The sequence below is a fragment of the Centropristis striata genome, chromosome 5, assembly GCF_030273125.1.
Source record: "Centropristis striata isolate RG_2023a ecotype Rhode Island chromosome 5, C.striata_1.0, whole genome shotgun sequence".
NCBI lineage: Eukaryota > Metazoa > Chordata > Actinopteri > Perciformes > Serranidae > Centropristis > Centropristis striata.
The window spans coordinates 12,978,858-13,005,223 of record NC_081521.1 but is presented as its reverse complement, the minus strand read 5'-3'; the positions used below and the strand labels follow the sequence as shown (position 1 = coordinate 13,005,223).

The 26,366-nt window shown below is 37.0% G+C and overlaps 2 protein-coding genes across 3 annotated transcripts in view; one reads left to right on the top strand and one right to left on the bottom strand.

Moving 5' to 3' along the window:
- Nucleotides 1-14,968, top strand: part of slc6a8 (solute carrier family 6 member 8) — a 57,187-nt gene extending 42,219 nt beyond the window's left edge. The window contains exons 9-13 of the mRNA XM_059332264.1: nt 912-1,049; nt 1,898-2,000; nt 3,289-3,389; nt 4,503-4,673; nt 6,822-14,968. Coding sequence (XP_059188247.1) covers nt 912-1,049; nt 1,898-2,000; nt 3,289-3,389; nt 4,503-4,673; nt 6,822-6,956 — 648 coding nt within the window. The 3' untranslated portion in view covers nt 6,957-14,968. The remainder of the gene's footprint in view (nt 1-911; nt 1,050-1,897; nt 2,001-3,288; nt 3,390-4,502; nt 4,674-6,821) is intronic.
- Nucleotides 14,969-19,596: 4,628 nt separating this feature from the next.
- Nucleotides 19,597-26,366, bottom strand: part of bcap31 (B cell receptor associated protein 31) — a 35,323-nt gene continuing 28,553 nt past the window's right edge. For both annotated transcript variants that reach the window (XM_059332272.1, XM_059332273.1), the window contains exons 7-8: nt 26,228-26,328; nt 19,597-22,902 (exon numbers count right to left, since the gene is read on the bottom strand). In XM_059332272.1, the coding sequence (XP_059188255.1) occupies nt 22,876-22,902; nt 26,228-26,328 (128 nt within the window). In that variant the 3' untranslated portion in view covers nt 19,597-22,875. The remainder of the gene's footprint in view (nt 22,903-26,227; nt 26,329-26,366) is intronic.

The window sequence follows — 26,366 nt, the reverse complement described above, 5'->3', positions numbered from 1 at the left end:
CTTACAGACATTAAAAGTTATTTTTGTATAACAATGACATTTCTCATTTTTGTGCACAATTACTTTTTTTTATTTTGAAAGTGCAGTACAGTGAGAATGATCTTTATATTTAGCTTTTATTGCACAATTAAACTATCATACAATGTACACATTATGGGTTCCTTTTGTGCACAATGAGATATTGTTTGAACAAAAAATAGGTCAGAATTGTTCCATCGATCATCGTTATAAATTGATCTTTTTTTTTTTAAATTAATTTGACACTGGGGCCACAGCAGGGGCCAAGGGCTTCTTCACAGGGGCAGGGGCCCCTGTAGGCCCCTGTGTAGAACCGCCACTGTTGTAGTGATCAAAAAGCTCTGCCAGCGTTGTTACATGTTAACACCTGAGTTAGATTCACTTCAGCTGGAGTTGGTTTTCAGATTTTGTGACTTGTATGTTTGGCTAAAGACAGAATGCACTTTTAATGTATCGTAAAACAAAAAAATGAATGTTAATTATCACATTAGTGAAAGGAAATAACATGATTTTAGGGTTAAAAATACACTTTAATGTGTAAAAGTAACACAATGTATGTTAAAAATGAACAATCAGTGAAAGGGAGTAACATGATTTTAGTGTTGAAAATACACTTTGAGTCATAAAATATCACGATATATGCTAAAAATTGACACTCACAGTGAAAAGGAATACCACAATTTGGAGTTAAAAGTGCACTTATGTGGTGTCATAAAACAACATGACTGCTGTAGTTACATGAATTCCCTCCGGGGTATTTTTAAAGTTCTACGTTTTCTACGTGCGGTGAGTGTTGTGCAGACAGACAGTGGCTCATCTGTTTCCCTTTTTATTTCTCTCTCTCTCTCTCTCTGTCTCTCTCTCTCTCTGTCTCTCTCTCTCTGTGTCTCCAGTTTGTCGGGGTCGAGGGTTTTGTAACTGGGATCCTGGACCTGTTTCCTGGAAAGCACTACCATCGCTACAGAAGGGAGATCTCTGTGGCGATCTGCTGTTTACTGTGCTTCATTATTGACCTCTCCATGGTGACGCAGGTCAGTTACAGCCTGTCTCTTTCTGAGTTCATGTAAATAAATAATACTTAAGAAACTGTCTCAGGCCCCGTTTACACGAGGACGCTTGCGGGTAAAAACGACAAAATATTTTATCGGAAGTGCCTTTCGTTTAGACGGTGACAGCGTTTTTGGGGCTTAAAAACGCAATAATCTGAAACCACCTTCCAGAGTGGAAAAGTTAAATTCGCTCCCCCGTAGCGTGTCCGTCTACACTGACAAGACACAAAACTCTGCTCAGATCTGCTCACGTCACGTATGTGTTTACGTCACATACATGCTTCAGTACAGGAAAATAAACAAACATGTGGGATTATTTCCATGCGTCGGACCTTCAAGCTGCTCTGGCAGCTCTAATAAACTTACAGGAGTCTTTCCACCAAATGTACAGGATATGTACAGATAGTATTAGTGAACAGAGAAGGACCTGTAATTACCTCCATCACATTTTGCATGCAGCAATTCGTCGGAGGCGAGCCAGACGGCTGTGAACGAGACCTGGGAGATCTAGTGGATGGTGGAGAACTTTGTGGAAGGAGTAGCTGATGAAAATGTCTGGCGTGAAAATTTCCGCATGCCCAAAGATGCTCTTATCGCTTTAAGTGATGCCGCCTGGCTGCATACAATCCAATTCACACACTTTAGCGTCACCGTATGCAGCAGATTTCCTCCCGAAAATGCTCGTCTAAACGCGGAATAAAAAGTGAAGATGCAACGCCACTTTTGCGTCTTCTGTTCAGACCGTCACCATGTAAACGTAGCCTGAATGTAAAAAAATAATACTTAAGAAACTGTCTCAGCCAGCAACAACTGTCTCTGTCTCTCTGCAGGGAGGAATGTACGTCTTCCAATTGTTTGACTACTACTCGGCCAGTGGAATGACTCTGTTGTGGCAAGCATTCTGGGAATGCATAGTAGTTGCCTGGGTCTACGGTATGCAACACACACACACACACACACACACACACACACACACACACAGACTGTATTGGCATGGTTGGTGCCACAGTTGAGTCTGACAGCAAAGTTTCTGGTCTGTAAATAGCTGTGTGAATAGTTATGTCATATGATATTACAGTAAAGAAGGTCACAGTTCACTCTGTTAAAGTGTAATTTCCATAGTATGATGTGTGATAGTATATTATGTTGTCAAAAAGTAAAAAAAACAACAACAACAAACTCATAGTAAAGTATGTTCAGAATTCCCTTTATTGTCATTGTTCAGAGTAACAAGTACCATTACAACGAAATGAGCCATCATCCCGTCCAAACGTATACACACACACAAACAATATGACAGAGGAGAACAGGACAGGAAGACAGGGAGAGAATTTTGACCAAAATTTTATAAAGGTTGACAAATGTTGATAAAAAATATGTTAGAATGTATTCAAGAAATGAAAAAACTGTCATAGTACACTGCCCTACAAAGTCTAACTGCAGTCACTACATTTTTGGTCAAAATTGAGTTATAACTAAAAATGAACTCCTTGATGTCTGTTTTATCATGTGACATAGTTAGACTTAAATTTTACTTTATTTCAGAGAAATGTTGATTAAAAAAAATTGCAGTAACTACAAAATACAATTCAAAACCAAAGCTAGTTCACTTTGACTGTGAAACAGTGTAGCCTTGTATTTCTTCATTGTGTTGAATAATGAAGACAAGAATAACAGAAATTATATGTTTATTTTATATTATTATTATATTATGTATATTATCTAGATGATTAAGATGATTAAGTAAAAAAGTGAGATAAAATTATATTAAGACCAAAATATAACGTTACTTTATAATATTAAGTCTAAAATACACAAATATACACTTTACAAAACATAAAAGCTGAAAGAAGACAACCATATTATAGTTACTGTACTCTTTCTGCATTACTTTAAAAATATTTTACAGCAATGCAAAACCAGAGTGCAGTAACTACATTTTTGGGGTCAAAGGTCAAATTAATCATCATGATTTTTGAGCATAAAATGACATCATAAAGACATGTACAGATAAGTGTCATATCATGTAAATACCTATAACTCATTTGGCTGGCCAGTTAAAAAAAAATGTTAAAAAAAACTTTAAAGCAGTTTTTCTCAGTTTCGCCCTTTGTGTAGTTACTGTAGTGTTTGTAGGGCAGTGTAGTATGTTTCTGTGTGTCTGTGATGTCATTAATATTAATATCCCTGCAGTATTTATCAGATGTTTTTTGTGTTTCAGGTGCTGACCGCTTCATGGACGACGTGGCTCGTATGATCGGCTACCGGCCTTTCCCCTGGATGAAGTGGTGCTGGTCCTTCATTACTCCGTGTGTCTGCATGGTGAGCTGAGGAGCATTACACCAATAAAACTAATACTGTAATACCAACAGAGCTTCACTCTAAACTAGTGAGAGTACAGATTATCTGGTCTGATCCGGATCCTCCTGGACTCCTTCCCGTGGAGGAGAATGTCTGGCTGGTATGAGATGTCCCGGAGTCGCCCCAGATCACGCTGCTGAGATTAAATATCTCATCTGGAATCAGGAGGAGCTGGAAGACGATGCTGGGGAGAGGGATACCTGGAATACCGCCTGGAGCAGCCAGGAGGAGCAGCAGAGCAGTGGCGGACTGGGGGGGAGGGGGGTGACCGCCTGTTGCTAAAGTGCCTCTAGAGTGGTGAAAACGAGAGGAAGTGCCTTATTGGCTGCCCTTTACACGTGCAAAAAATGATTTGGTGTCCTCTAGGGTGCCCCTTCATACAATAAATTATGATGATGTGCCCTCTAGTGCAAGAAAATTCGATAACGTGCCTTAATGAGAGCCCTTCTAGAGCCCTTTTTCCTGTTTGGTGCCTCCGTGGTTGAAAAAGCGTGCTAAAGTGCCCTTTAGAGTGGTGAAAATGAAAGAAAGGGCCTTATTGGCTGCCCTTTACACATGTAAAAACTTACTGTTTGCCCTCTAGGGTTCCCCTTTATACAATAAATTATGATGATGTGCCCTCTAGAGATTCTATAATACGGTATCAGCCAACTGTGAATAATGTTGCCCCATTTAACTCTCAAAGTGCACAAAATAGATGCATTTTACTTAAAAATGTACACATTTTCTCCCGGGGGGGCATGCCCCTGGACCCCCCTAGACGGTTTAGTTTGATACTTTTAATTGTCGGTATGATATAATTAATTACTTTGATCTGGATCTCCTTTTAACTTAATGCTAATATTTCATCAAACATGATGCATCGTAGCTTTTTGCGTGCTGGTGGGGCTCCCTGTTGTGCAGAATGTGCCCTTTTTATTTTTTGGCCCCTGCCCTTCAAACAGTCTGAGTCCGCCACTGCAGCAGAGACTAGATATACTACTTTAAAAGACCTAAATACTTCTATTTTAGGGTGTGTCTGTGGGAAACACATCTGCAAATGTAATTCCTGACGTCCCCTCCTGTCCTCCGCAGGGCATCTTCCTGTTCCACCTGGTGAACTACAAGCCGCTGACCTACAACAACCAGTACGTGTACCCGTGGTGGGGCGAGGTGATCGGCTGGTGTCTGGCTCTGTCCTCCATGCTCTGCATCCCCGTCAGCGTTCTCTACAAACTGTTCAGAGCCAAAGGAAGCTTCAAAGAGGTCAGCACACACACCAAGACAAACTTTTACAGCTGTTTTGGTGTTCACTACAAATTATAATCTTAAAATGGGAATTCATTTCTTAACTTCTTCTTTTTGACTTATGAAATAATAAGACATTGTTGGAGCCATATTGGACACTTAAATATAATTTGAAAATATGTAAACTTGTTTTAAGTTAATTTTGTTATTTTTTATTTGTAAAAGAAATTATTTCTGAGGAAAGGAACAAAATAGGGAGCCAACCTAGTTTAAAACGTCTAAAGGAACTTAAAGACACTTATTTTATTTGTATTTGGATGGTGACGTAGTAATGCTCCTCCCACGGCCAGGTGGATATTTAATTTTTGGGAATGAAGTTTTGGAGGGTTAGGAGGCGGAGTGTAAACAGTTTTCCGACCGCACTCACGCATTAGAAAACACACTTAGAAACCAAATGTTTTGCATCGCATTAAGTGAAAACGTTTTATTTTGTGTTGAAAAAAAGGAAAGTCAACAGAGTTCTGTTCAATAAATATTCTGAATAATTAGTTTGGATTAGTTTTTGATATCTAGACATTTTCCATGGTTTTCTTGATAATGATTTTGGTTATTATCATTAAAACCATGAAAAATGTCTAGATATGAGGTCTTAAATTAAACTCTTATCAGCTGTTTTTGTTGTTATCATTATATTTGTCCAAACAAATGTACCTTTAGTTGTACCAGGCATTAAAGTGAACAAGAAATTGGAGAAAAAGGATGGTCTAATAATTTTTTTCCATGACTATAGCTCTGTTCAGCTGAATTGCACAAACCAAACTATGCAATGATCAGGGTTCATACGGATGCTTGAAATCCTTGAAAATGCTTAAATTTTAATGTTGTATTTTCAAGGTTTAAAAAGTGCTTGGATTTTGGATAAAGTGCTTGAAAATGCTTGAAATTCTTACTGTATTTCTCTTGCAGTCTGACTATAGATAATCACATGTTCATTGAAAAAAATAATAAATTAAATATTGAGATTAGCAAACTGTACTTTTGATTGTTAAAAGTGTAAAACCATCGCTGTTGGTATTGTTGAGTGAAATTTCTAGGGGTGCACTGATTGCAATTTTCTGGCCGATCACCGATCACCGATTTTTAAAAAGCCTCACCTGCCGATTCCGATTTTGGCCGATACTGATTGTTTTATAACTCTCAGCATACACCTTCAATGTTTGAATCTTATTTTATTGAAAAACAATAACACAGCAGTATTTTTCTTTAAAAAATCGAATAGTTCATCATATCTGGAAGAAGAAAAAGTTGTATTACTGGTGGCTTCCGCACGGGGGCAGCGTAGCATTTGATGATACAGTGTGGCGGCTAGATGCCAAACTGTAGAAGAAGAAACAAACAGAGGAGAGGGTTTTCCACGGCAGTATATGGGTGGGACAAGTTAGCCCCCAGAGGGGGTTAGAGACTCTGGAGGTGACGTTTGGTTTTCACCGTCGCTAACTGTGCACAACGTCAGCAGCTGAAAGCAGCATGGCTAATTATGCAGAGTCTCCACTGATCATAAACATAGTCATTGTGAATTAACCGGGATGCTATGTGACTAAGTGAACACCTGCTGTAGCAGCAGCACATACACACTGTACTGCTACAGAGCTAACTGTAGCTAACTGTAGCTAACTGCAGCTAACTGCCGCTAACGGCGGTTCTTCTTAACAAGCCGGCCTCACCACCAGCTCGTTAATGGCTCTTTAGAGTAAAAAGGAGTGCTTTTTTGAAAAAAAGTTGCTAAGGGGGTCTGAAAAATTGCTAAATTTAGCAACAAAGTTGGGAGCACTGCTTCGCCGGTGGGGGGTTATTATCGAGGTAGATAAGATCGGTTTGACGTAAAGGAATCAGCCGAACGCCAATCCCGCAAAATTAAGGAAATCGGCGCCAATCGGTGCACCCCTAGAAATGACCCCTTTAGGCATAGTACTCATCTAAAACATGCAACTTACAACTGTTGTAAGGTCCTGGAAAAGCTTGAAAATGGACCTTGAAAGTCCTCAAAGTGCTTGAATTTGACCACTCAAAAAAGTGTATGAACCTTGAATGCTGAAAATGATTCCCCAACATTTTTTGTAATTTATTGAGTCATTTAAGTCCTGATCTTTTGTGTCTCTGTTGTAGCGCTGGGCTCACCTGACCACTCCGGTGTGGGGGGGTCACCACCTGGAGTACATGGCCCCCGACATCAAGTCCCTGACGTCTCTGTCCCCCGGCACCGACGACAACAAGGTCATCATCTTTGAGAGCGTCATGTAGGCTGGACTCCACCAATCACAGTGCTCCATCTCCATCCATCCATCCATCGGTCCCGCCTACGACAAGACGACGCCACCTTCAGGTTTACCTCACAGTGATCCAGCAGCTGGTGGATGGATCCACTGAAACAGCACCAGGCATCAAACTAGAAGATTTTATCACCTGGTGGAGAAGAAAAGATGAAGAAGCTCCTCCAGGATGGTTTTAAAATCACAGCAACAAATCAGTGTTTCCAAGAAAATCAGAGCAGATCTTCCTCTGGAGCTCAACATGCAAAATGTAAATATTTTTCCCATTTTTTGACTGTATTAGGACGCTCGTGTTTCTGAAACCCTGGAGGAGAAGAAGAAAGATTTTCACTGTGTTCAAACAGAAATCGCTGCTGAACGTCGTTCTTCATGTTGGATGAAGAGAATCAATGCAAACTTGTCTTGTTGTGGGCGGGTTGGACACACACACACACACACACACACACACACACACACACACACACACACACACAAACACACACACACACACCTGATTGACGGCCATTACACACACACACACACACGCCTCATTATTTGACCACCACACCAACATAAAACACCAGCGCAGAGCCCGGTGCTCACGTCTAAAAGTGTGTGTGTTTAACGGCTGTTTAATCAGACGGAGTTGTAGACAGACGGACTTACTGACACACAGAAAATTACAGAGGTCGTTTGTGTCGTAACAGGACTTAAAAACAGCAAAAAAAAAAAAGCTCTTCAGCCCTGTGGTCAAACTTTTGGAAAAGAAAAGTCTCTTGTAGATTTTCAGGAGTTTTGCGATCTTTTTAATTCCACACGACTGAGCTGTAAAACAAGTTCCCGTTATGAAGCAAACTGCGGTCCCTGAACTCACCACGCTGCCAGGAAGTCAAACTGGTCTCAGTTAGTTCTTTTCCACCAACAAGGAACTGGTTCTGATCTAGTTTGTGCATCCACTTGTTAACCTAATTTGGAGCATTTTCAACACACACCAAAAAAAATCAGGTTTTTCCTTCACAGCCAGTGGGCATGTCTCATTCTAGTCTGGAAAAAAAATCTTTAAACCTTGAGTAATGAAGTTTGCAGGTCATCAGTGCGATCTGCCACGATTGTTAACGCCAGTTATGCAACACCGTCCATTCTCATTCACATCATTGATTAGAATAATTACACTCAAAACTCATTGAATACGAGCTGGTTTGCTAAATACCAAGAATCCCGAACAGAACCGGAGAACCAGAACCAGAGCTGATTTGGTGGAAAAGGGGAACCAGAGAGTCCTGTAGTCTTGATCTCAGTTCTAAAACCGGATCAGGACTGAAGTCGCCCTGAATACTGAGACTCAGAAGCTCCTCCGGACTCCTGAGCAGCGTCACGTTCTGTCGGACTCCCGACCTCGGATCACACCCAAACCTGATCCACTCAGATGACAGCAGATCTGATGTTAGAAGGAACGTTCCAGTGAGAATTCAGACATAAACACTAAAAAATGTTTTTAACACAACTTAACTGACAGATCAGTGAGGGTGATTGACTGAAGAGAAGCCAGAAACTAAATTTGTTTGTTTGTTCCTGGCGCTTTCGACCAAAAGAACTCCAAGTCGCCCTCAGGAGTGGACAAAACAATCTCAGCTCCAGGTCCACCAACCTGCTGAACTCGGAGCTTTCAAGGAAATTAACCAGCAGTTAAGCAGTAGTTTTTTTCATAATTTATTAAATTGGCAATCTCTGTAAAGTGGATCTTTGAGTAACAAGACAAGATTTTGGAGTCTTCCAAATGTTGGCAAAACTGCAAGTTTGGAAGTTACTGATTTACTTGAATTTCCCGAAGATTTATCTTGCGTAATTTTCAGAAATATATTGATAGAGATGAGCAGAAATGTTGCTTGGACCTAAAATACCAACAAAAAGTATCAAGTTATGAATTAGGCGTGTAGAAGAGGAAGTCTTGTCTCAAATGTTCCTTGAAACATTTTCTGTTTTGAGGATAAATCTTCAGCTAATTGGTTCTCAGATTGATTGATTGATTGATTGATTGATTGATTGATTGATTGATTGATTGATTGATTGATTGATTGATTGGCAAATTATTTCTATAGAAGCTGAATATATTTAGACTGTTGTTAAGGCAAAACAAAACAGGAAAAGATGTATGACATCTCTCAGATGGTTAATTTTGATTAATTAATAGAGAAAATAAGTCATATAATTAAACGATTTGATCATTAGCTAAAGAACTGAGAATAAACTACAGAATCAGAAACAGGTTCATCTTCCTGAACGTCTCATGGTTTTAACCATTTTATGTGGCTCCTCTTCCCGTCAATCACATCTTCCAACCAATCACAGACTGAATTTGAAAAATATCACTGAGCTCGTTGAGCAGAGACTGATGTCACACTGGATCTGACCTTTGACCCCGTCCTGTTCAGTATCTGACCTGCTGTGTGAGTCAGGTCAAAGGCCGGGTCGACTGAAGTGCCAAACGGAGCGGTTACTGATCCCAGACCAGGGCTCTAGGCTGCCAATATCAACCTGTTCTTCTTCTTCTTCTCTGCCTCGTCTCATCAGTTCATCTCTGAAGTCCTCCAGCAAACATCTGGCTCTCCTCCTCCACAGCTAGCAGCCTAAACCTCCAAAAACACTTTAATACATATACAAATTTGTCGCTAAAATCTTGATTGAACCTCTTTCTAACTTTTCTGTCCAAGAAAATCCAGATTCTGGTCAGAATTCACCACAAATCAGATTTTAAATGTGAATTTATTTAACTCTTGTGCCTCACTCAGGACATTTTTTTATTTTTTATTTTATTAGTTTAACCTGAGGTCCTATAATAAGTCCTTAATAAACTGTTTATCCACATTTTTCATAAACACCCCCCCAGTAAAATTCAGAAAATATAAAAATATTTGTTATAATATATAATATTTATTTATGAGCAGGATTAATGTTAGTTAAAATATTTAACTCAGTGAAAATTCTAAATAATATTAATGTATAAGATTTTAATAGCAGTAAAAAAGGGCGTAATTATTTGCTAATTAACTAATCAGAGCAAACTGTGATTCTGCATTAAAAAAAGGGTATAAATTCATGTAATAACTATGGCTGTCAGACATTTTCCGTTTTTTGTGAGAAGTGAGACACAAGAAAAAAAAAAGAAACAATTGACTAAAATCTGAAATCTGAATATGATTATTAGCCTCAGACACCCAGTCGGGGTTGGACATCGCTGGTTATTTCCCAGCACACTGCAAAAAAAGAAAAGTTGGGTGAACTCAAAATTTCAAGGCAACAAACTTCGATAAAATTTTAAGTTGGACAATTAAACTAAATATTTTAAGTTTTGAGTTTGCTCAACTCTGAATTTCTCTGGCACGATTGTAAAGCTGCTATGAAATGTCAGCTAATGTTGCGACCACAATTTTGAGTTAGCATTGATACGCTAATGGCTACTCTTGTAGCTGTAACAAGCAGCGCCACTAGCATCAGTTAGCCGCTAGCATCAGTTAGCTGCTAGCATCAGTTAGCCGCTAGCTTTCGCTAATGACCAAATTTCACAACAAAGAAATAAGAGTTATCAGAACTATTGTCCCTTGTTGTGAACCCCAACTTAAAGATATAAGTTACAACAACTCACAAACTTGTTTTTGAGCAGACAACTGGCTTCCTTTGTTGTGCTAACTTACATTATTGCCCTAAATGTCAGTAATTTATATTTCCAAGTTTTACCAAATTAAATCAAAATACAAGTTGGCTTTTTTGCAGTGCAGGATGTTCGCCTGCTCAAAGTTAAACTGTAAATATGTTAAATATATTTGTTATCAGCATGAGACACGACTGATTTTAAGCTGTTGGAGCGATGAGAGCCGGAGGACTCAGCCTGATGCCAAGCGTTGCCTTATGTCGTTGTCTTAACTCTCTGAGCCCCAAACGAGCCAAACGCATGTCTCACCAATCAGCAGTCTGCGGGGGCGGGTCCACAACTCCGTGTCCATCCATCCACCTGCCACAAAACCATCAGAATGTAAAATAAACAAAAACAAACATTTGCACATTGTTGTAAGATAATGTCGCTAGCACTTTGAGAAAGAATCGTGTTAGAAATTTTGTTTTACATATTGTAAAATTAATCAGAGATTTATTTTGTGGAGGCTTTTATTTCGCTGAAACATTATGACAGATTATATATATATTGAATATCTTTGTGCGTTATCTATATTTGATGCAGTATGTGACGATGACTGTTCACATTTCAGCCGGCGAACACAAGCGACGGTGCGGCGGCGCTGCTTGCGACCAACTTGAGCTTCAGGCTACCTCACTTCTCATCCAGACTTTCAAAATAAACTCCCTCTAGCTTCTTATGCAAATGTCTTGGCAGCAGCGGCGCCGGCTGCCAGCAGCAGAGGATTCTGGGACATGTTCCTGGAAACATTTCCCTCCTCAGACAGTTTAACGTCGCAGCTTTCAACGTTCTCCAGCACTAATAATATTATAATCTGACGAACACACAGGATAAAATATAAAAAATGTAAAATTAGAATTCATGCAAGTTTTAAAGTGTCACATTTTGTGTCTCTAAATTTTAATAGGTGAAGTTTTACTCACCAAACGTCGGTGCTGCGAGGTTGTTAATTAAAACGTGTCCGACCGGCTAATGTGAACAAGCAGCGAGGGGGGGCGGGCCTTTATTTTGACGGGTTTGCTGCGGGGATGTTCAGGCTTCCTGTGGCCACGAACACACCACAAAAGGGAAATTTTTTTTCTTTACTTTTTTTTAATTTCAAAATGTTCAAAGTGCTCAAGTGTTTGAAGAGATTTAGTTTTTAGATTATTTTTTTCTCTGTGTGTTTTAAGTGAATATTTGTCCTCAGACCTCCCAATGGCTCAGAATCATTATTTTTATTTTAAAGCAGAAAGAAAAATGTTATCTTCTCATCTCATTTGATACACTTATTTTTCACATATTCTTCATGGTGGCAGATGGTGAAATAGGTAAATGAAATAAAAATAAATAAAATAAAATGTTTTTAAGGCTGAAAAACTGACTTTAAAATAAGAAAAGAATAAAAACTTCCTGAACAGTCAGAATGCAGTAAAACAGATACCTCAACCTCGTCAGATAATAACTACATATCCCAGCAGCCACCTTGTTACCATATATGGTAATCAAGTTATTATGACTACGGAGAGTCCCTGCAGCCAATCAGCTCAGCCTGCCGTCTTGTCTCTTTTTAACTTTAAAAGCCACAAAATAAAATCTTACAAACATTTTTTAAAAGGACTCCTGTTTCTCAGCCAATCAGAGCTCTAGTTGGCTCATTAAAGACAGAGAACAACCAGACCAGCAAATCACAGCGGGTGTGCTCAAACACTGATACTTCCATGCTATTTAGAGTCAATACAAATATTAAAAAAGTAAAAATACCAAAATATTCTACTGCATCTGGCCACATTTTACAGTCTGGCTGTTTTTACCCACAATCCTCTGCAGCATGTATGAGCCAGAGGGTGATTTATTTTACATCACAACACATTATCAAAATACGTCCAAACACATCAACAACAAGGTCAAATTATTATTATTAATAATAATAATTATAATAAAAATATATAATAATAATGATTAAAAAACTAAATGAAACAGCTAAAGTCTCATGTTAAAGGGGATAAAACATAAATTTAATAGATATTGTGTTTTATCGTGACAGTATTTTAATCAGAAAGCCAATGTATGATAAAAAAATATCTTCTTATTGTCTGTTTTCAAAAATAATCTGAGTTTATTTGTCAACCGAAAAATGAGAATCACTTTAAATGTGGAACTCATTTAAAGTTCAGTTGATTAAGTATGGAAGCTCATTTGTGCCGATGTAATTAAAAAAAAAAAAAAGATCCTGTATGTAAAGAATTATGATTTACACGATTAAGAAAACATGGACTGCAACTGGAATCAACTGTTAAATTTAAAATTCACTGAACGCTAAATGCTACTATGAGTCAGGAAAAATATGTGTTAAATCACATTTGTTAATATTCATTGGATTTTTTAATATATTTTTTTATTGAATTGTTGCAATTTTAGTGATCCAAGACCCGATTAGACAATTTTTAAACATTTGAAATATGTCCTTAAATTGTAAAAAAAAAAAAAAAAAAAACTTTAAAAATGGAAATGGTAACTAACTAAGTGACTTTTTTCACAATAATTACTTAATTTTTCATATTAATTAAAAAAACTGAGATTGAGTTGACAGGATACTTTTATTGGCATCATTGAGCTTCCATAATTAACTCTCAGATTAATTAATGATGTAATGAGCTGATGCTGATTGGCCGGGCTGGTGAGATTTGAGAGAGAGAGATTATTTGTGATGACATGTTGATGATATTTCACTAATAAAACTAACTTGAGACAGTATTTTATATAAACATTAACTCAGATCAAAAAAAGACATTTTTTTGTATTTAATTTTTTAAAATTAACTTGTATCATTACTGTTTTTTAACCAGAGCCTGGTGGGTCAGAGGAGGAAATAATAGAAAAAACATCTGAAGCCATTCAAAGAAAAAACTTGAAAAAAAAAAAAAAAAGAAATTGTACATTTACCAAATCTGATGTTTTTCATCATTTTGTCTTTGTGCTCTTCTGCCAAAAAAACAAACAACCTGTTGTGACAGAATCTTTGATCCAAACTGGAAACAAGACAAGGACAGGGAGTCAAATTTAATTATCAAAATAAAACAGCCTGTTTCCACTTAGGAAATAAAAAATCTATGTTTTTTAAAACAACAAAAACCCTCTAAAACAAAAGTGATTCTGAAAACTGAAACTGAAAAACTGTTTTTTTTCTGGTTTTCGATTATTGATCCTGTCCACCAAACATTCACCCTGAGCTGGTTTCTGTCAGAAAATACTGTTTGCCCTGATAAACCTCCAAAAACAAAGAGTGAATTTCACGCTGAGCTTTTTAAATAATTACAATTTTTATTTCCGCTTCATTTTACCCTAGATGATTATTGTTTTTTTAGGCTATTTTTTGAAAAATATTGTCAATTATTTTATATCCAAAAACATTGCCAAAGTGTTTTTTAATCTCCTGAGATAAAATAAAATGAAATAAATATGGAAGCTTAAAGGGAAAAATGATTATTTTTTAATTTCTTTAATTTTTTTTAATTTTTTTTTGACACAGGCTGGTTTTTATGATATCGATGGTGCTCCTGAAATCTTGGATCGTGATATTAAAATAATTTTCTTACCGTCAAGTCTTTTGGGAAGCTGAGGCCGGATCAGTGGAACCAGCAGGGGGCGATCTCCTCGGGGTTTGGGCTGGAAAACAACGCAGAGTTTAACGAACAGAGCTAAACGATTAAAAGAAACACAACACTGACGGTTTATTCTTAAAAAAATATCAGAAAAGCATCAGATATTAATTAAATGACAGAAATAAAAAAAAAAACTAACAACTTAGTTTTGAGCTAATATCACAAGAAAGAAAATTGGCATTTTGGGAACTGTTATTGTTTTTTCCGTCTGACAAACAAAAATATAAAATATTTGACTAATCTGTTCCAAACTTTACATTGAGCAGGTTCTAACGACACATTAAGTTTTTTTTCGTGGCGTTTTTGTTTCCAGCCCAAACTCAGCAACATGTCGGCCATCTTTGTAGTCCCTGTGTCTCTGTGACTTCCTGTGAACCTCCAGTCTTCCATCCATAACCGTAGTTTAGACAATCGATCGATTAAAAAGTGATTAAAGTAGCTTAATTGATGAATTAATTAACAAGTAGCTGTGTACTAACGACACTTGGGGCTCGGGACTCGTCGATGATGTCAGAGTTACTCTGAGCCCTGAGGATGTCACCTGTGTTTCATTGACCTTTGACCCCTGTGAGGGTCTCCATGCTGTCAGTCACTGTGATCACTGTGCTCATTCACCAACAAATAAAAACTAAAAACTGCAATAAAACTAACGTCATGACAAACAGATAAGCCGTCTCCGTGGTTTGTTTATTCATTTATTTTTTATGAATTTTAAATCAACATGTAAAGGTTCAGAGTTATTAGCATTTTATTTAATTTATTGTTTATATTTTATTGAAATATTCCTAGAAAAGTTTCAGACGTATATTTATATTATTCAATTAAATATAATTTATTATTATTATTATAAAAAGGTTAGGCTTGTTTATATGTATATTATAATATTTCGATTCTTAAAAAGGTTTTTTAAAAAAGAAGGTAATCATTTTATTAAATTATAATTTCTGGAAGAGGCCCAGACTTATCTTTTTTTTTTTTTTCTTGTTTCAATTTAAATGTATTAATTATCATTAATCGATCTTTATTACTAATATCCCAAAGGGTGTACATTGAGTTTTAAAGATTGTGATGGTGGAGAAAGATTAAAGTTGTTTTCTGAATAATCAATGAATATCTTGAGGGGATGATTGAAGATTGGTTTTCCCAATACTGATGTTAAGGTCATTTTAACAAACTTACTATCAGAATAAAGAATCTGCAGCAGACTGGCGCTCTGACTGCTGATTGGAGACATCGAGAACCTTGATTGGATGATCTGACGCCCAACTCAAGTCATGAGTTTACTGAAGTCCAGACTCAAAGTCTGGTCAACAGGTACATGAATACAGACGGTTTGTTTCAGAGAAGAAGAAAAGAGTCCAGACATTCAAAAAATACAATAACGACTTCATACATTCAAGTAGCGTGCAATGCATGAGCTAAAATCCAATTTTGTGTGCATATGAAACAACAGGAGCGCTTCTATAAACAGCGACCCTACCGACAGCAGGACATCGTAAGGTTCACTGCAGTTTGGTTGAATTTATGCTACAGAAGCACTTCTCTAAGGTTAGGGCAAAAATGTGCATGGTTAGGAGTTATAAAAGACAGTTTAAAAAGTAAATAAATGCTGGAAATGCTGGAAGTGAAGTAGTTACGAGGATGGTGCGACTACAGGAAGTGACATAGTTCATAAAAAACGTGATGCAGGAAGTTAATTGATGTTTGAATCACTTTGTTTACTTTTGTTTTCACATGGGACACTATCCTCCTGGGTGAAAGTCCTGGGTTTGTTTGAGTATCATCAAAGATCAGAAACTGGACTCAAACCAGAAACGTTTCAGTTTCTTTGGACTCATCTTAAACAAGAAACTCTTTTCACCGCAGAAGTGACACGGAGCTGGCTTCTTCCTGACTCGATCTCTCCTAAATTAAATCATCAGGCATTAAAATTATTTGGTAGAACGGACAGTCAGTCCCTCTGCAGATCAGTCTGAACTTCTTGGAAGCAGAAGACAGAAATACTGAGACGTTTCAGACTTGAGGCGTTCAGGTCGCCAGTGAAAGCTGATCTGGTGAGACGGTTGTCGGACCGGCTCAGACCGGTTTCTAATGCCAAACTGCCATTTAGACCAACAGCTGCCTTATTAAGGCCGAGAGGACGTGAAGGTGGGACGCTAAGTTTAGACATGAGACGGACAGACGGGGGGACATGAATGTTAGTGCGCTGAGAATGTCCTGCAGACAGCATTGGACCAGGAAGTATCAACATCCTTTACTGCAGTAAAAGTACTAATAACACAGTAAAAATACAGTTTTATAATTTAAAGTATAAAAATGAATGTTCCACCATTGTATCATTCTACCAATAGTTGCAGGCTAGAAGGTAAAGATTGTTATAGCTGCATCATCCCAGTAAAAAAACTCTCTCAGGCCCTAGAAACACCCCCACCAAGTGTGAAGTAGATTAGATGAACACTTAAGGACACAGGGGTGGGCAATTCATTTTCCCAAGGGGCCACATGACCAATACCACAAAGGTTGTGGGGAACCAAAACTCTGAACTAAATTCTGCTCAGTATTAATTTAATCACTTTATAAAATACAGTAAATAATCTGCTTTTGAGCTGCTACTGATTAGAATACATGTTATGATAAGACTGTTAATGTGGAGTAAATTAAATATAGCAGTAAAAAGTAATACATACTCCAATCACGATATCAATTTTCCATTTATTTAAACACAACTGTAAATTACCTTTAGCAAGGTTCCTATTGGTGTTTTTATATTATATACCTTGTTTTTCATGTTTGTAAAATTTCTAGGTGTTTTACAATGTTGTGATGCTTTTATTTTGAAAAGGTGCTGTCCAGTGTGAAACAGGTGCTTTAATTTTGAAAGGTAATGACAGGAAGTAGCAAGTGCGTCGTAATTTATATAAAGTTGATATAAAGTATCAAAAAGGCTTCTATAGTGGCTGTCAGGAACAAGGTTTGTTAAAGTTTATTTTCTTCTGTCATATAGAGAACAAATATAGCCACTAATATAGTGGCTATATTTGTTCTCTTAACTATAGTAAAAGTGCTTGTTTGCTCAAGTGCTATTTTTTTTTATTGAATTGTTGCAATTTTAGTCATCCAAGACCTGATTAGACACTTTTTAAAAATTTGAAATATGTCCTTAAATTGTAAAATAAAAAAATAAAATGGAAATGGTAACTAACTAAGTGACTTTTACACAATAATTGCTTGATTTTTCATATTAATTAAAAAAGCTGAGATTGATTTGACAGGATACTTTTATTGGCATCATTGAGCTTCCATAATTAACTCTCAGATTAATTAATGATGCAATGAGCTGATGCTGATTGGCCGGGCTGGTGAGATTTGAGAGAGAGAGATTATTTGTGGTGATATGTTGATGATATTTCACTAATAAAACTAACTTGAGACAGTATATAATATAATGCTAATGTTTTTGTTGTTTTCCCACCTTGTAGCTCTTATGGTGGATTCATAAGGTCACCAAGGAATGTCTTATTTTTAACTTCATGGAGTTTCTGCACAAAAAACAGAAATTAACAAGAATAGCAAGTGTGGGAGAGGTAACAAAACCCTATATGCGCTTCTAGAAAGCACCTCCCCAAGAAATATTAATTAATCGTAAAAAATAATTAACAACAACAATGAGAGAAAGCAACAACAAATAACAAAAAAAGAAAGCAATACATGTGCCATTTTATACCACACACACAAAAAAGTCAGAAATAAAAACATGGGTGTGTATTAATATAAAATAATTGTATATGAGTGTATGAGCATGTACAAGATGATCCAATGACAACTAGACTGGAAAATAAACTATTAGTAGTCTTGATTTAACAGGTGAGCTTTCAGTCTTAACTTCAAATTATTGAGGAATGGAGATATTTATCTACATGAATATGAGAATTCCAAAGTATGGAGCCTCTGTAAGCAAAAGAAAACTGAGTATGTGTAGTGCGGCAAAAAGGAAGATGAAGTTTATGTGTCTTGTGTTGTAAGAATGGACCTGAGAGTTAACTGTAAAGAATTCATGAAAAATGTGGGCATTTGTGAAATATCAGTTAAAGAGCCAGGATTGCTACTAACAACAAAAACAATACAGAGCATGTATGTCATGCAGTAAACCAGTAATTGTCTCATGTCTCCTCTGAGATGATGACTCTCTTCTACAGAAGTTTAGCTGAATCTGTTTTAACCTTTTGTACTGTTGCATGGTTTGGAAACCTGAACTTGTCCAACAAGAATGGCCTTGGTAGGCTGGTCAGTACTGCTGGAAGGATTTCAGGAAGTGGGCAGGAAGGTGTTATGTCTCTGTATAACAGACAGGTCCTGAGGAAAACTAACGCCATTATGGATTGTCCTCATCACCCTCTTCAGAATGAATTTGAGCTCTTGCCCTCCAGGTGGAGGACGAAAAGACTCCAGGTCTCATTTATACCAACTGCCATTTATTTAACTAATAGAAATCAGCCCTCAAACTGCTCATCTTCACAAGTCTGCTTTTTGCACATCTGCACATTGCACTTTTCGCCTATACCAGGTATTAACTCTCCATTTAGGGGTATTAAGCCTGCAATGAACATGTGTCAGTGATTTTATATATGCACATGGTGTTTCTTTGACTGTGTTTTATTAGACTTTTATTACTCTTATTTTATTATCATTGTGTACCTTGTCTTGTATCGTTGTGTACCTTGTCTGGTGTGTCCTACTGCAAAACTAATCTCCCTTCAAATGACTAATAAAGTGATTCTGATTCTGATTTATTCACTTTATGCAAAAAGCAATATGTTGACAAGGTACATAGGTAACTCAGTGTGTTTTGTGGAGCGAGTTTCTTTGCAGGTGGGTATGCATGCAGGCATACGTAAATCACTTTCAAAATAAAAGCACTGCGGTTGTATTGATTTCTAATTTCTGGGTAACCTCACGCGGGACAGCCAATGCCCAGGTCTGCTCAAAGAGATTACTCACTTTTTTGTTAGATCAGCACATGCATTCTTGAATTATTATGAGGTCACAGTGACATTTGACCCCCAAAATTGAATCAGTTCATCCTTGAGTCTAAGTTTTCGCCAAATTTGAAGAATTCCCTCAAGACATTCCTGAGATATGGTGCTCATGATAATTAGACAATCATCTAAACTCGTCGATACGGGAACATTAAAAACACTAAACTTGTGTTTTTTTTGCAAGGTATTTTCCATCAGTGTAGATTAAACAACAGGTGACAGAAAAGAGACAAAAGAGATGATACCTTCAAACTCTGCAGAAACCCTTCACTAGTTTATTTAAGCACTTCATCTGATGACTGATGAGTCCAGTGCAAATATAACACACGTGAAAAAACAGCAAAACAAGAAAAATACAAACATGTTTCTGTCCACACAAACGTTAAATGCCGAAATATTTGCATGAGGTTTGGTGTGAATGTTGCTGAATAACAAGCTGCAGCCAGAACATTTAAACCGTTTCATCATGAAGCATCAGAGTGACATGAAATAGAAATAAAAAGATTTAAAGTCCTTGTGAGTTTCTGTATAAAGTTTATTTCTGTTTCCAGATAACTTCTTAAAACAAAGTGAAGCAAAACGTTTGTCATGCAGGAAGGGAACGTGGACGTAGAAATGACACGTAAACAAAACTGTGGACACGCAGCTGAAAACATTTGCTCAGGAAAAGTGACGACCAGAGAAACTTTGAGAAAACAGTTTCGAGGAAATTCTGTGAATATCTTTTCTTCGATCGTTTAGGTTGGAATCTTCAAGATTTAAACACCAACCGATTAAAGAGGAGGACATTTGTCAGGTGACACACATGCACAAATAAAAGCAGTTGTTAATGGTTCCTACAAACAGTCCTGTGGGAATGTGTGCTTATTCATTTTTGTGATTTTCTGATCTCCAATTAGCAGTTGGCTAGTTAGCCAAGCTAAATAGCTAGCCAACTCCAGAGCTGATATCAGCTCACAGCAAAGTACAGGTGCATCTAAAATTATTAGAATATCATAGAAAAGTTAATTAACGTCAGTAATTCAATTCAAAAAGTGTAAATAACACATTACATAGATCCGTTACACTCAGAATGTACCATTTCTTGTCTTAATTTAATTTCTTCTAATTATGATTATGGCTTACATTTAATGAAGACCAAAAATTCAGTGTCTCAAAAATAATGTTAATATAACAAAAGACCAATTTTAAAAAAGTATGTTTAATATGTAAATGTTGGCCTATGAAAATATGACTCAATACTTGGTTGGGGCTCTTTAACTTGAACTACTGAAAATGGACTTTTCCATCATATTCTAATGTATTGAGATGCACCTGTAAAGTATCGTAGAGGGATGGAGCAAAATGAACCATTAACGTCAAACTCAGCGCTGCCACTGTTCAGTCATTTTCTATAACCAGTGTGGAATGAAAGGATAGAGCTGGTAAATGAGTATTGTTCAGTCCCAGCCACAGCACACTGCAGGCTTCTGTCATGCAAAGTGGGTGTGGTTTAATCTAAAGTGGGCTGGAAAAATGCACCAGAGATATTTTGGGGTTGTGTCTTTAAGTTAACCCTAGATTTGAGAAAACCAAAGAGTTTAAAGGGATTGTTTGTGTGGGGTTGTATGAGATACTTGCCCAGCAAGAGGTCTTTTTTAATGTTACAATCCCCACTAAACAACTTGTTTCATCATCAGAGTGGTCTGACAAGATCTGGAAAGTCTAGACGAGCTGTACGATTCAATCATTTTATTCCCATTCAAGGTAGCCTTTCGCTAAACCGTAAGTCTCTAGTGCGGTCACTTAAACCTGCTGTATTTAATGACCAAACTTTTTTGGCTTCATGCGTAACTAAGCAACTTTCATAGGAATGAACAGAAATCTGCTGAAACCCAAAGTGTGTACTGTTTGAAGAGTTCCTCAGCAAAGAACAGAAATGACAGTTTTTACAGTTACGAATGGCTTTAAACACGTTAACATGTCTTATCCGTCACAGCTGTTTACACACAGAATAATACAAGAGTGAACAGAGAGGCTTTCAGACTGAAAACAGATGACTGAAACTTTTACATTAACACAATATTCTGCAAAAAACGCCTTCTAAACTCTAGAAGAAGATGGTTTCAGATATTTGAAAGAAACAATTAACCATTTAACACAAAAATAAATGTAAAAAAAACCCCCAATAACATAGAAAATCCTCAAGGGGAGCATGTTTATAACAACAAAGAGAGCACAACTAAATGCAGATCACTTTGTAAGAGCAAAACTAAACTGAGCTGAATGTTACTTTGTCCAGAAGTTTCAAAGTCAAATGCATGACAGTAAGTCAGCTGACAACAAGCAAAGAATAAAAAGTCGCTGCAGACATGAGTCATTATGTGACCATAAAAAATGATCATAGCCAAGATTGCGGCTACTTTTTTTTCTTTTTCATCTTTATATCATTTTTGCCAGCCAGCTTCTCATCACTACAGGTTTATCACTGTGACTCAGAACGTCTTATGGGAACATTTTCAAAGCAAAGAAAACAGACCTGATGTTCAGTTTTACAAGTACAAAGTGATTCTGCTCAAACAATCAATGAAATTCTGTCAGTTTACATTCATTCATTGTAGAGGCCCCGCCCATTTATCGTCCCATATCGCCAGTTGTGTTTACGTCACCAACGTTTCAGCCAACATGATGCCAGAATAAACAGAAGAATGTAAAGGAATAAACCCCTGTTCCAAATATTTCATATCTATTCAAGTGGAATTTTTACATTTATTTTAGTTGTGTGGTTTAATTATTAATAATCAATATTAATCATTTTTTATAGAATGTTTGCTATATTTTGTTCAGTATTTATATTTAATATTTATATTTTAATATTTTTTTCCATATTCTAATTCAAATCTCCTTCAGAGGATGTACTTGAATTATTATATTATTTGGCTTATATATTATTATATCAGCTGAATAAAATGGTCATAATATCATTTATCGCAATTATTTCTGGGACAAACAAAAGCTTTTACCATGACGGGCCTAGTTTCAGGGTTTTTATTTTTTGGATCCATTCACAACCTTAAATCTAGTGTGACCTCTGGAAACTTGTTTGTGGGGACTATTTTAACCCTGTTTTTCATTCACAATGTGCAACATTTTTATTCTAGTTATGAATACAGAAGAGCAGTCTTGGACCTCAGATTTTAGGATAAAACTTTCCTGCAGAAAACACAAGTAAAGTTTAGGTTTGTTTTGCTCTCCAGCAGGAGGAAACAGGGAATGATCAGATTTTGTGTTTGTCATTACATCAGCACAAACTCAAAATAAACAAACAAACAAACAAAAAAATGTAAAGCTTCACACACAGCCCACAGTCTTCTCCTGAAGCTCCGACAGTCTGGTGAGTCGTTATTTTCTTAAACCACATAAAATCAACCAATCACAGCCCGGCAATGTAAACTAATCCAAAAACAGGAAGTGACATCACATCGCTGAAGCTGCAGACTGTTTGAGGACGGTGGTGATGAAGATGATGATGAGAGAAGCTGGAAAACATCTTGGTCCTCCTCAGTCTGATTTCTTGTCACTGGTTGCCTGCAGACAGAGAACAGGGCGATAAAAACAGAGTTTGAGTTGCATTTTAACTGCTTTATAGTTGAAAAGGAGTTTAATCTGTAGCAACACATCAGATTCTAAAAGATCATCAGGTTTGTGGCATGGCTGCATCTCAAAAAAGTCAAGATTAGCAGCTGTTTTTAAGCTTTGTGAGGAGGACTTTTCCAGCTGATCCACAAGGGTTTAAAAAACAAACCTTAATATTTTTTAAATAATATATCTATCTATAAAAGCAAGAAGCGTCTGTGTGTGGTTGTCTAGTTCATATCTCTCTGACCGTTAGTCAGACTGACCTCAGATTTCGTATGTGGCTTGTGCATGGCACGAAGGTGTGCATCCTCGATTTTGAAGATTTTTGAATTAATTTTTCAAAATATCATTATTTACGTAGGACGTGTTGCAGCATTGCACTGTTTCTGATCGGACGCCTTTTAGGGGAGCTCCGCCCCCTTTTAGGGTAGCTCCGCCCCATTGTGTGATAGGCCTACATCTGGTCAGTAACACAATTCACTCTGGATTTAAACCCTGACTCATCTCATCTGGAAGTCTATTTAGCCTACCTATCTTTAGGAGTTTTAAAGTGGCTACAAGGTTCGATTTTCCAATAATATTCAAATAGTTTCCAGCAAATATCAATGTTCAATGTGTATGAGCTGGATGGTGTGGTACCTTATGAAAGTAAGTGTTTTATGGAGTTGCAGACGTTGTAGTGGTCTGCATGTGCAAATTCTGTTATTCACATCCATCTGTTTGTGCTGCATGTAAACTTCTTCCCTCCTATATCTGTGTCTGTATATATGTCTAACCATGTTGAATAACTGATTTAATGAGCCATTCGCAGTTTCACTGTACCGGCCGTGTGTACTTAGACTTGCATGGCTTAATCTTTGAGACAAGCATATGCTACTGGCAGGATCAACCATTTCTTTTTCTTAAAATAACTATTTCTGTGTCTCTTTATATCTCAATGTACATCCATAATATGTCCATATTACCTAATATACACTTTGTATATTAACACTATTAGAGTATTACACCTCATTGTACATCCCACTTTCACACACAACCTCATTTGGCCATAATTGAAAAATCTACTTAATCTCCCACTATATGAATACATACTTCCTACATGCACTGCACTAGAATAAATAAAGTAAAGAACCAAAAATCTTTAACAATAAACAAATTAGTTATAAAATCTTGAAATATATATGTATATAGTCACGGAAAGAATGATGAGAACATTGTATTCTTCAATTTCTTGTTCTGATTTCAATACAAGGTACATTTGTTTGGACAAATATAATGATAACAAAAATAGCTGATAAGAGTTTAGTTTAAGAGCTGATATCGAGACATTTTCCATGGTTTCTTGAAAATAACCAAAATTATTATGAAGAAAACCATGGAAAATGTCTTATCAGCTATTTTTTATTATCATTATAATAAATATCTTTAGTTGTACCAGACATTAAAATGAACAGGACATTGAAGAAAACAAGGGTGATCTAATATATTTTTTCATGACTGTATATGTTCAAAAAAGTAAAGAAAAAAAAATCCTTTTCAGAAACAGCTGTTTGATGAAGATTTTTCCAGCCGATCCAAGCTAAACACTTTATTTAGCTGAAGACAGAGGAGAATTTGATCTAAACACAAAGGAAAAACTTCATCTCAACATCTGTAGACATGTAGTTTCATCTGGACAGGAAGTAACTAGAGCATCCAGATAAATGTAGTGCGATAAAAAGTACAATAATTACCTCTGAGATGTGGTACAGTACAAGAATAAAGTAGTATAAATGGAAATACTCATGAAAGTTAAAAGTTCCTCAGATTTTTGTCTTAATAAATACATTTCATAAATATAAAGCAACAGAAAAAAAAGATGATTTGAATCTGACCCAACATAAGTCCACAAACCTCCCGTACACAACTGTACAGGCACGTGTGTGTATTTCTGTCTGTGTTGCATAACTCTGTACACTGTGTTTGTGTTTGTGTGTGTGTGTGTGTGTGTGTGTGTGTGTGTGCCATGTGTCCTGTCAGGCTGATTTAACCTCTCCCACCCGACCCCTCCCTACCACAGACCCATGTTAGGGGGGTCGGGATGTATCATCTGAAAGCAGAAACCTGAAGATAAATCTGAGATGCAGCTCAGTACATGTTACAGTCATAACCGTGGTATTAAAATTAAAGTGTTTCAGGGTTTATAACATAAGTCTCATAAGTTGTTAGTACAATTTTTGGGTTGAAAGCATTCGCACAACACATTTGGTGCTAAATTGAACCCATTTGAGCACTGGAGAAGGGATAAAAATGTTGAAAAATCCCTCCAGATTCCCACATTAAGAAACCAAGACCTTGAGGAACACCAGAGAAAAATACCTGATGTGGTTGGTTTCAAAAACGTTTTGATATTTTGCAGATTTCAGTATTTTTGGTGACTGTACAGCGAGCACCTGTGTTGTGTTTCCTGCTGAGAAACCCCCTTATCATGAATCTAGTGTGGAAAGCAGGTTGTGGTTGTAAACTTTCATGAGGCTGTGATTATCCTAGAGGTCCCAGCAGCTCATCTTATACGCTGAGATCAAGTTTCACTCACTAACATCATCACACATGAAGAAAATTGGGCTCAATGAATCTACAAGAGTCTCAGCTCTCCAGTTAGACCTGATTTATGCAGCTCACAGACTGGACCCCAGTATGCAGAAATATTCATTAGGACAAAATAACACATTTTACTGCATGTAATCACGAACTAAAGTGGGCATGTCTGTCAAGAAGACACCCGTGGGTGCTCATAGAACACACTTTAATTCAGATATCTGGACAAATTAAATATCTGAGACAAATTCAATAATCATTCTGAAATAAAATGTATGCAAAAAATATATACAATTTAAAATTGCATTTTAAAAAAGGTAAATAGATTAATAAAAAAAGCTAAAACAGGAATGTGTGTGTGTGTGTGTGTGTGTGTGTGTGTGTGTTCTTGTACTTCCTACATAGTGAGGACTGGAACAGGTTTTTAACCAGCAGAGTGAGGACGTTTTTGTAAAGTGAGGACATTTCGGCCGGTCCTCATTTCTTTAAAGGCTTTTTTGAGAGTTCATACTTTGTTTTAGGGTTAAAGGTTACAACTAGGTTTATATTAGGGTTAGGGTTGGGCATTTAGTAGTGATGGTGAAGGTTACGTTAGGGTTAGGGTAAGAGGCTAGGGAATTCACTATTCCAATGAGGGTCCTCACAAAGATAGAAGTACAAGGGTGTGTGTGTGTGTGTGTGTGTGTGTGTGTGTTACCAGCAGTTTGCTGTGTTCATCCAGCAGTCTGTCGTACTCCACCGTCAGATTCTCCGCCTGTTTCTTCATCGCACGAACGTCGTTGTCAGACTTCTGCAGAGCTGCAAAACACAAACAGTGTAACTGAGTACATTTACTT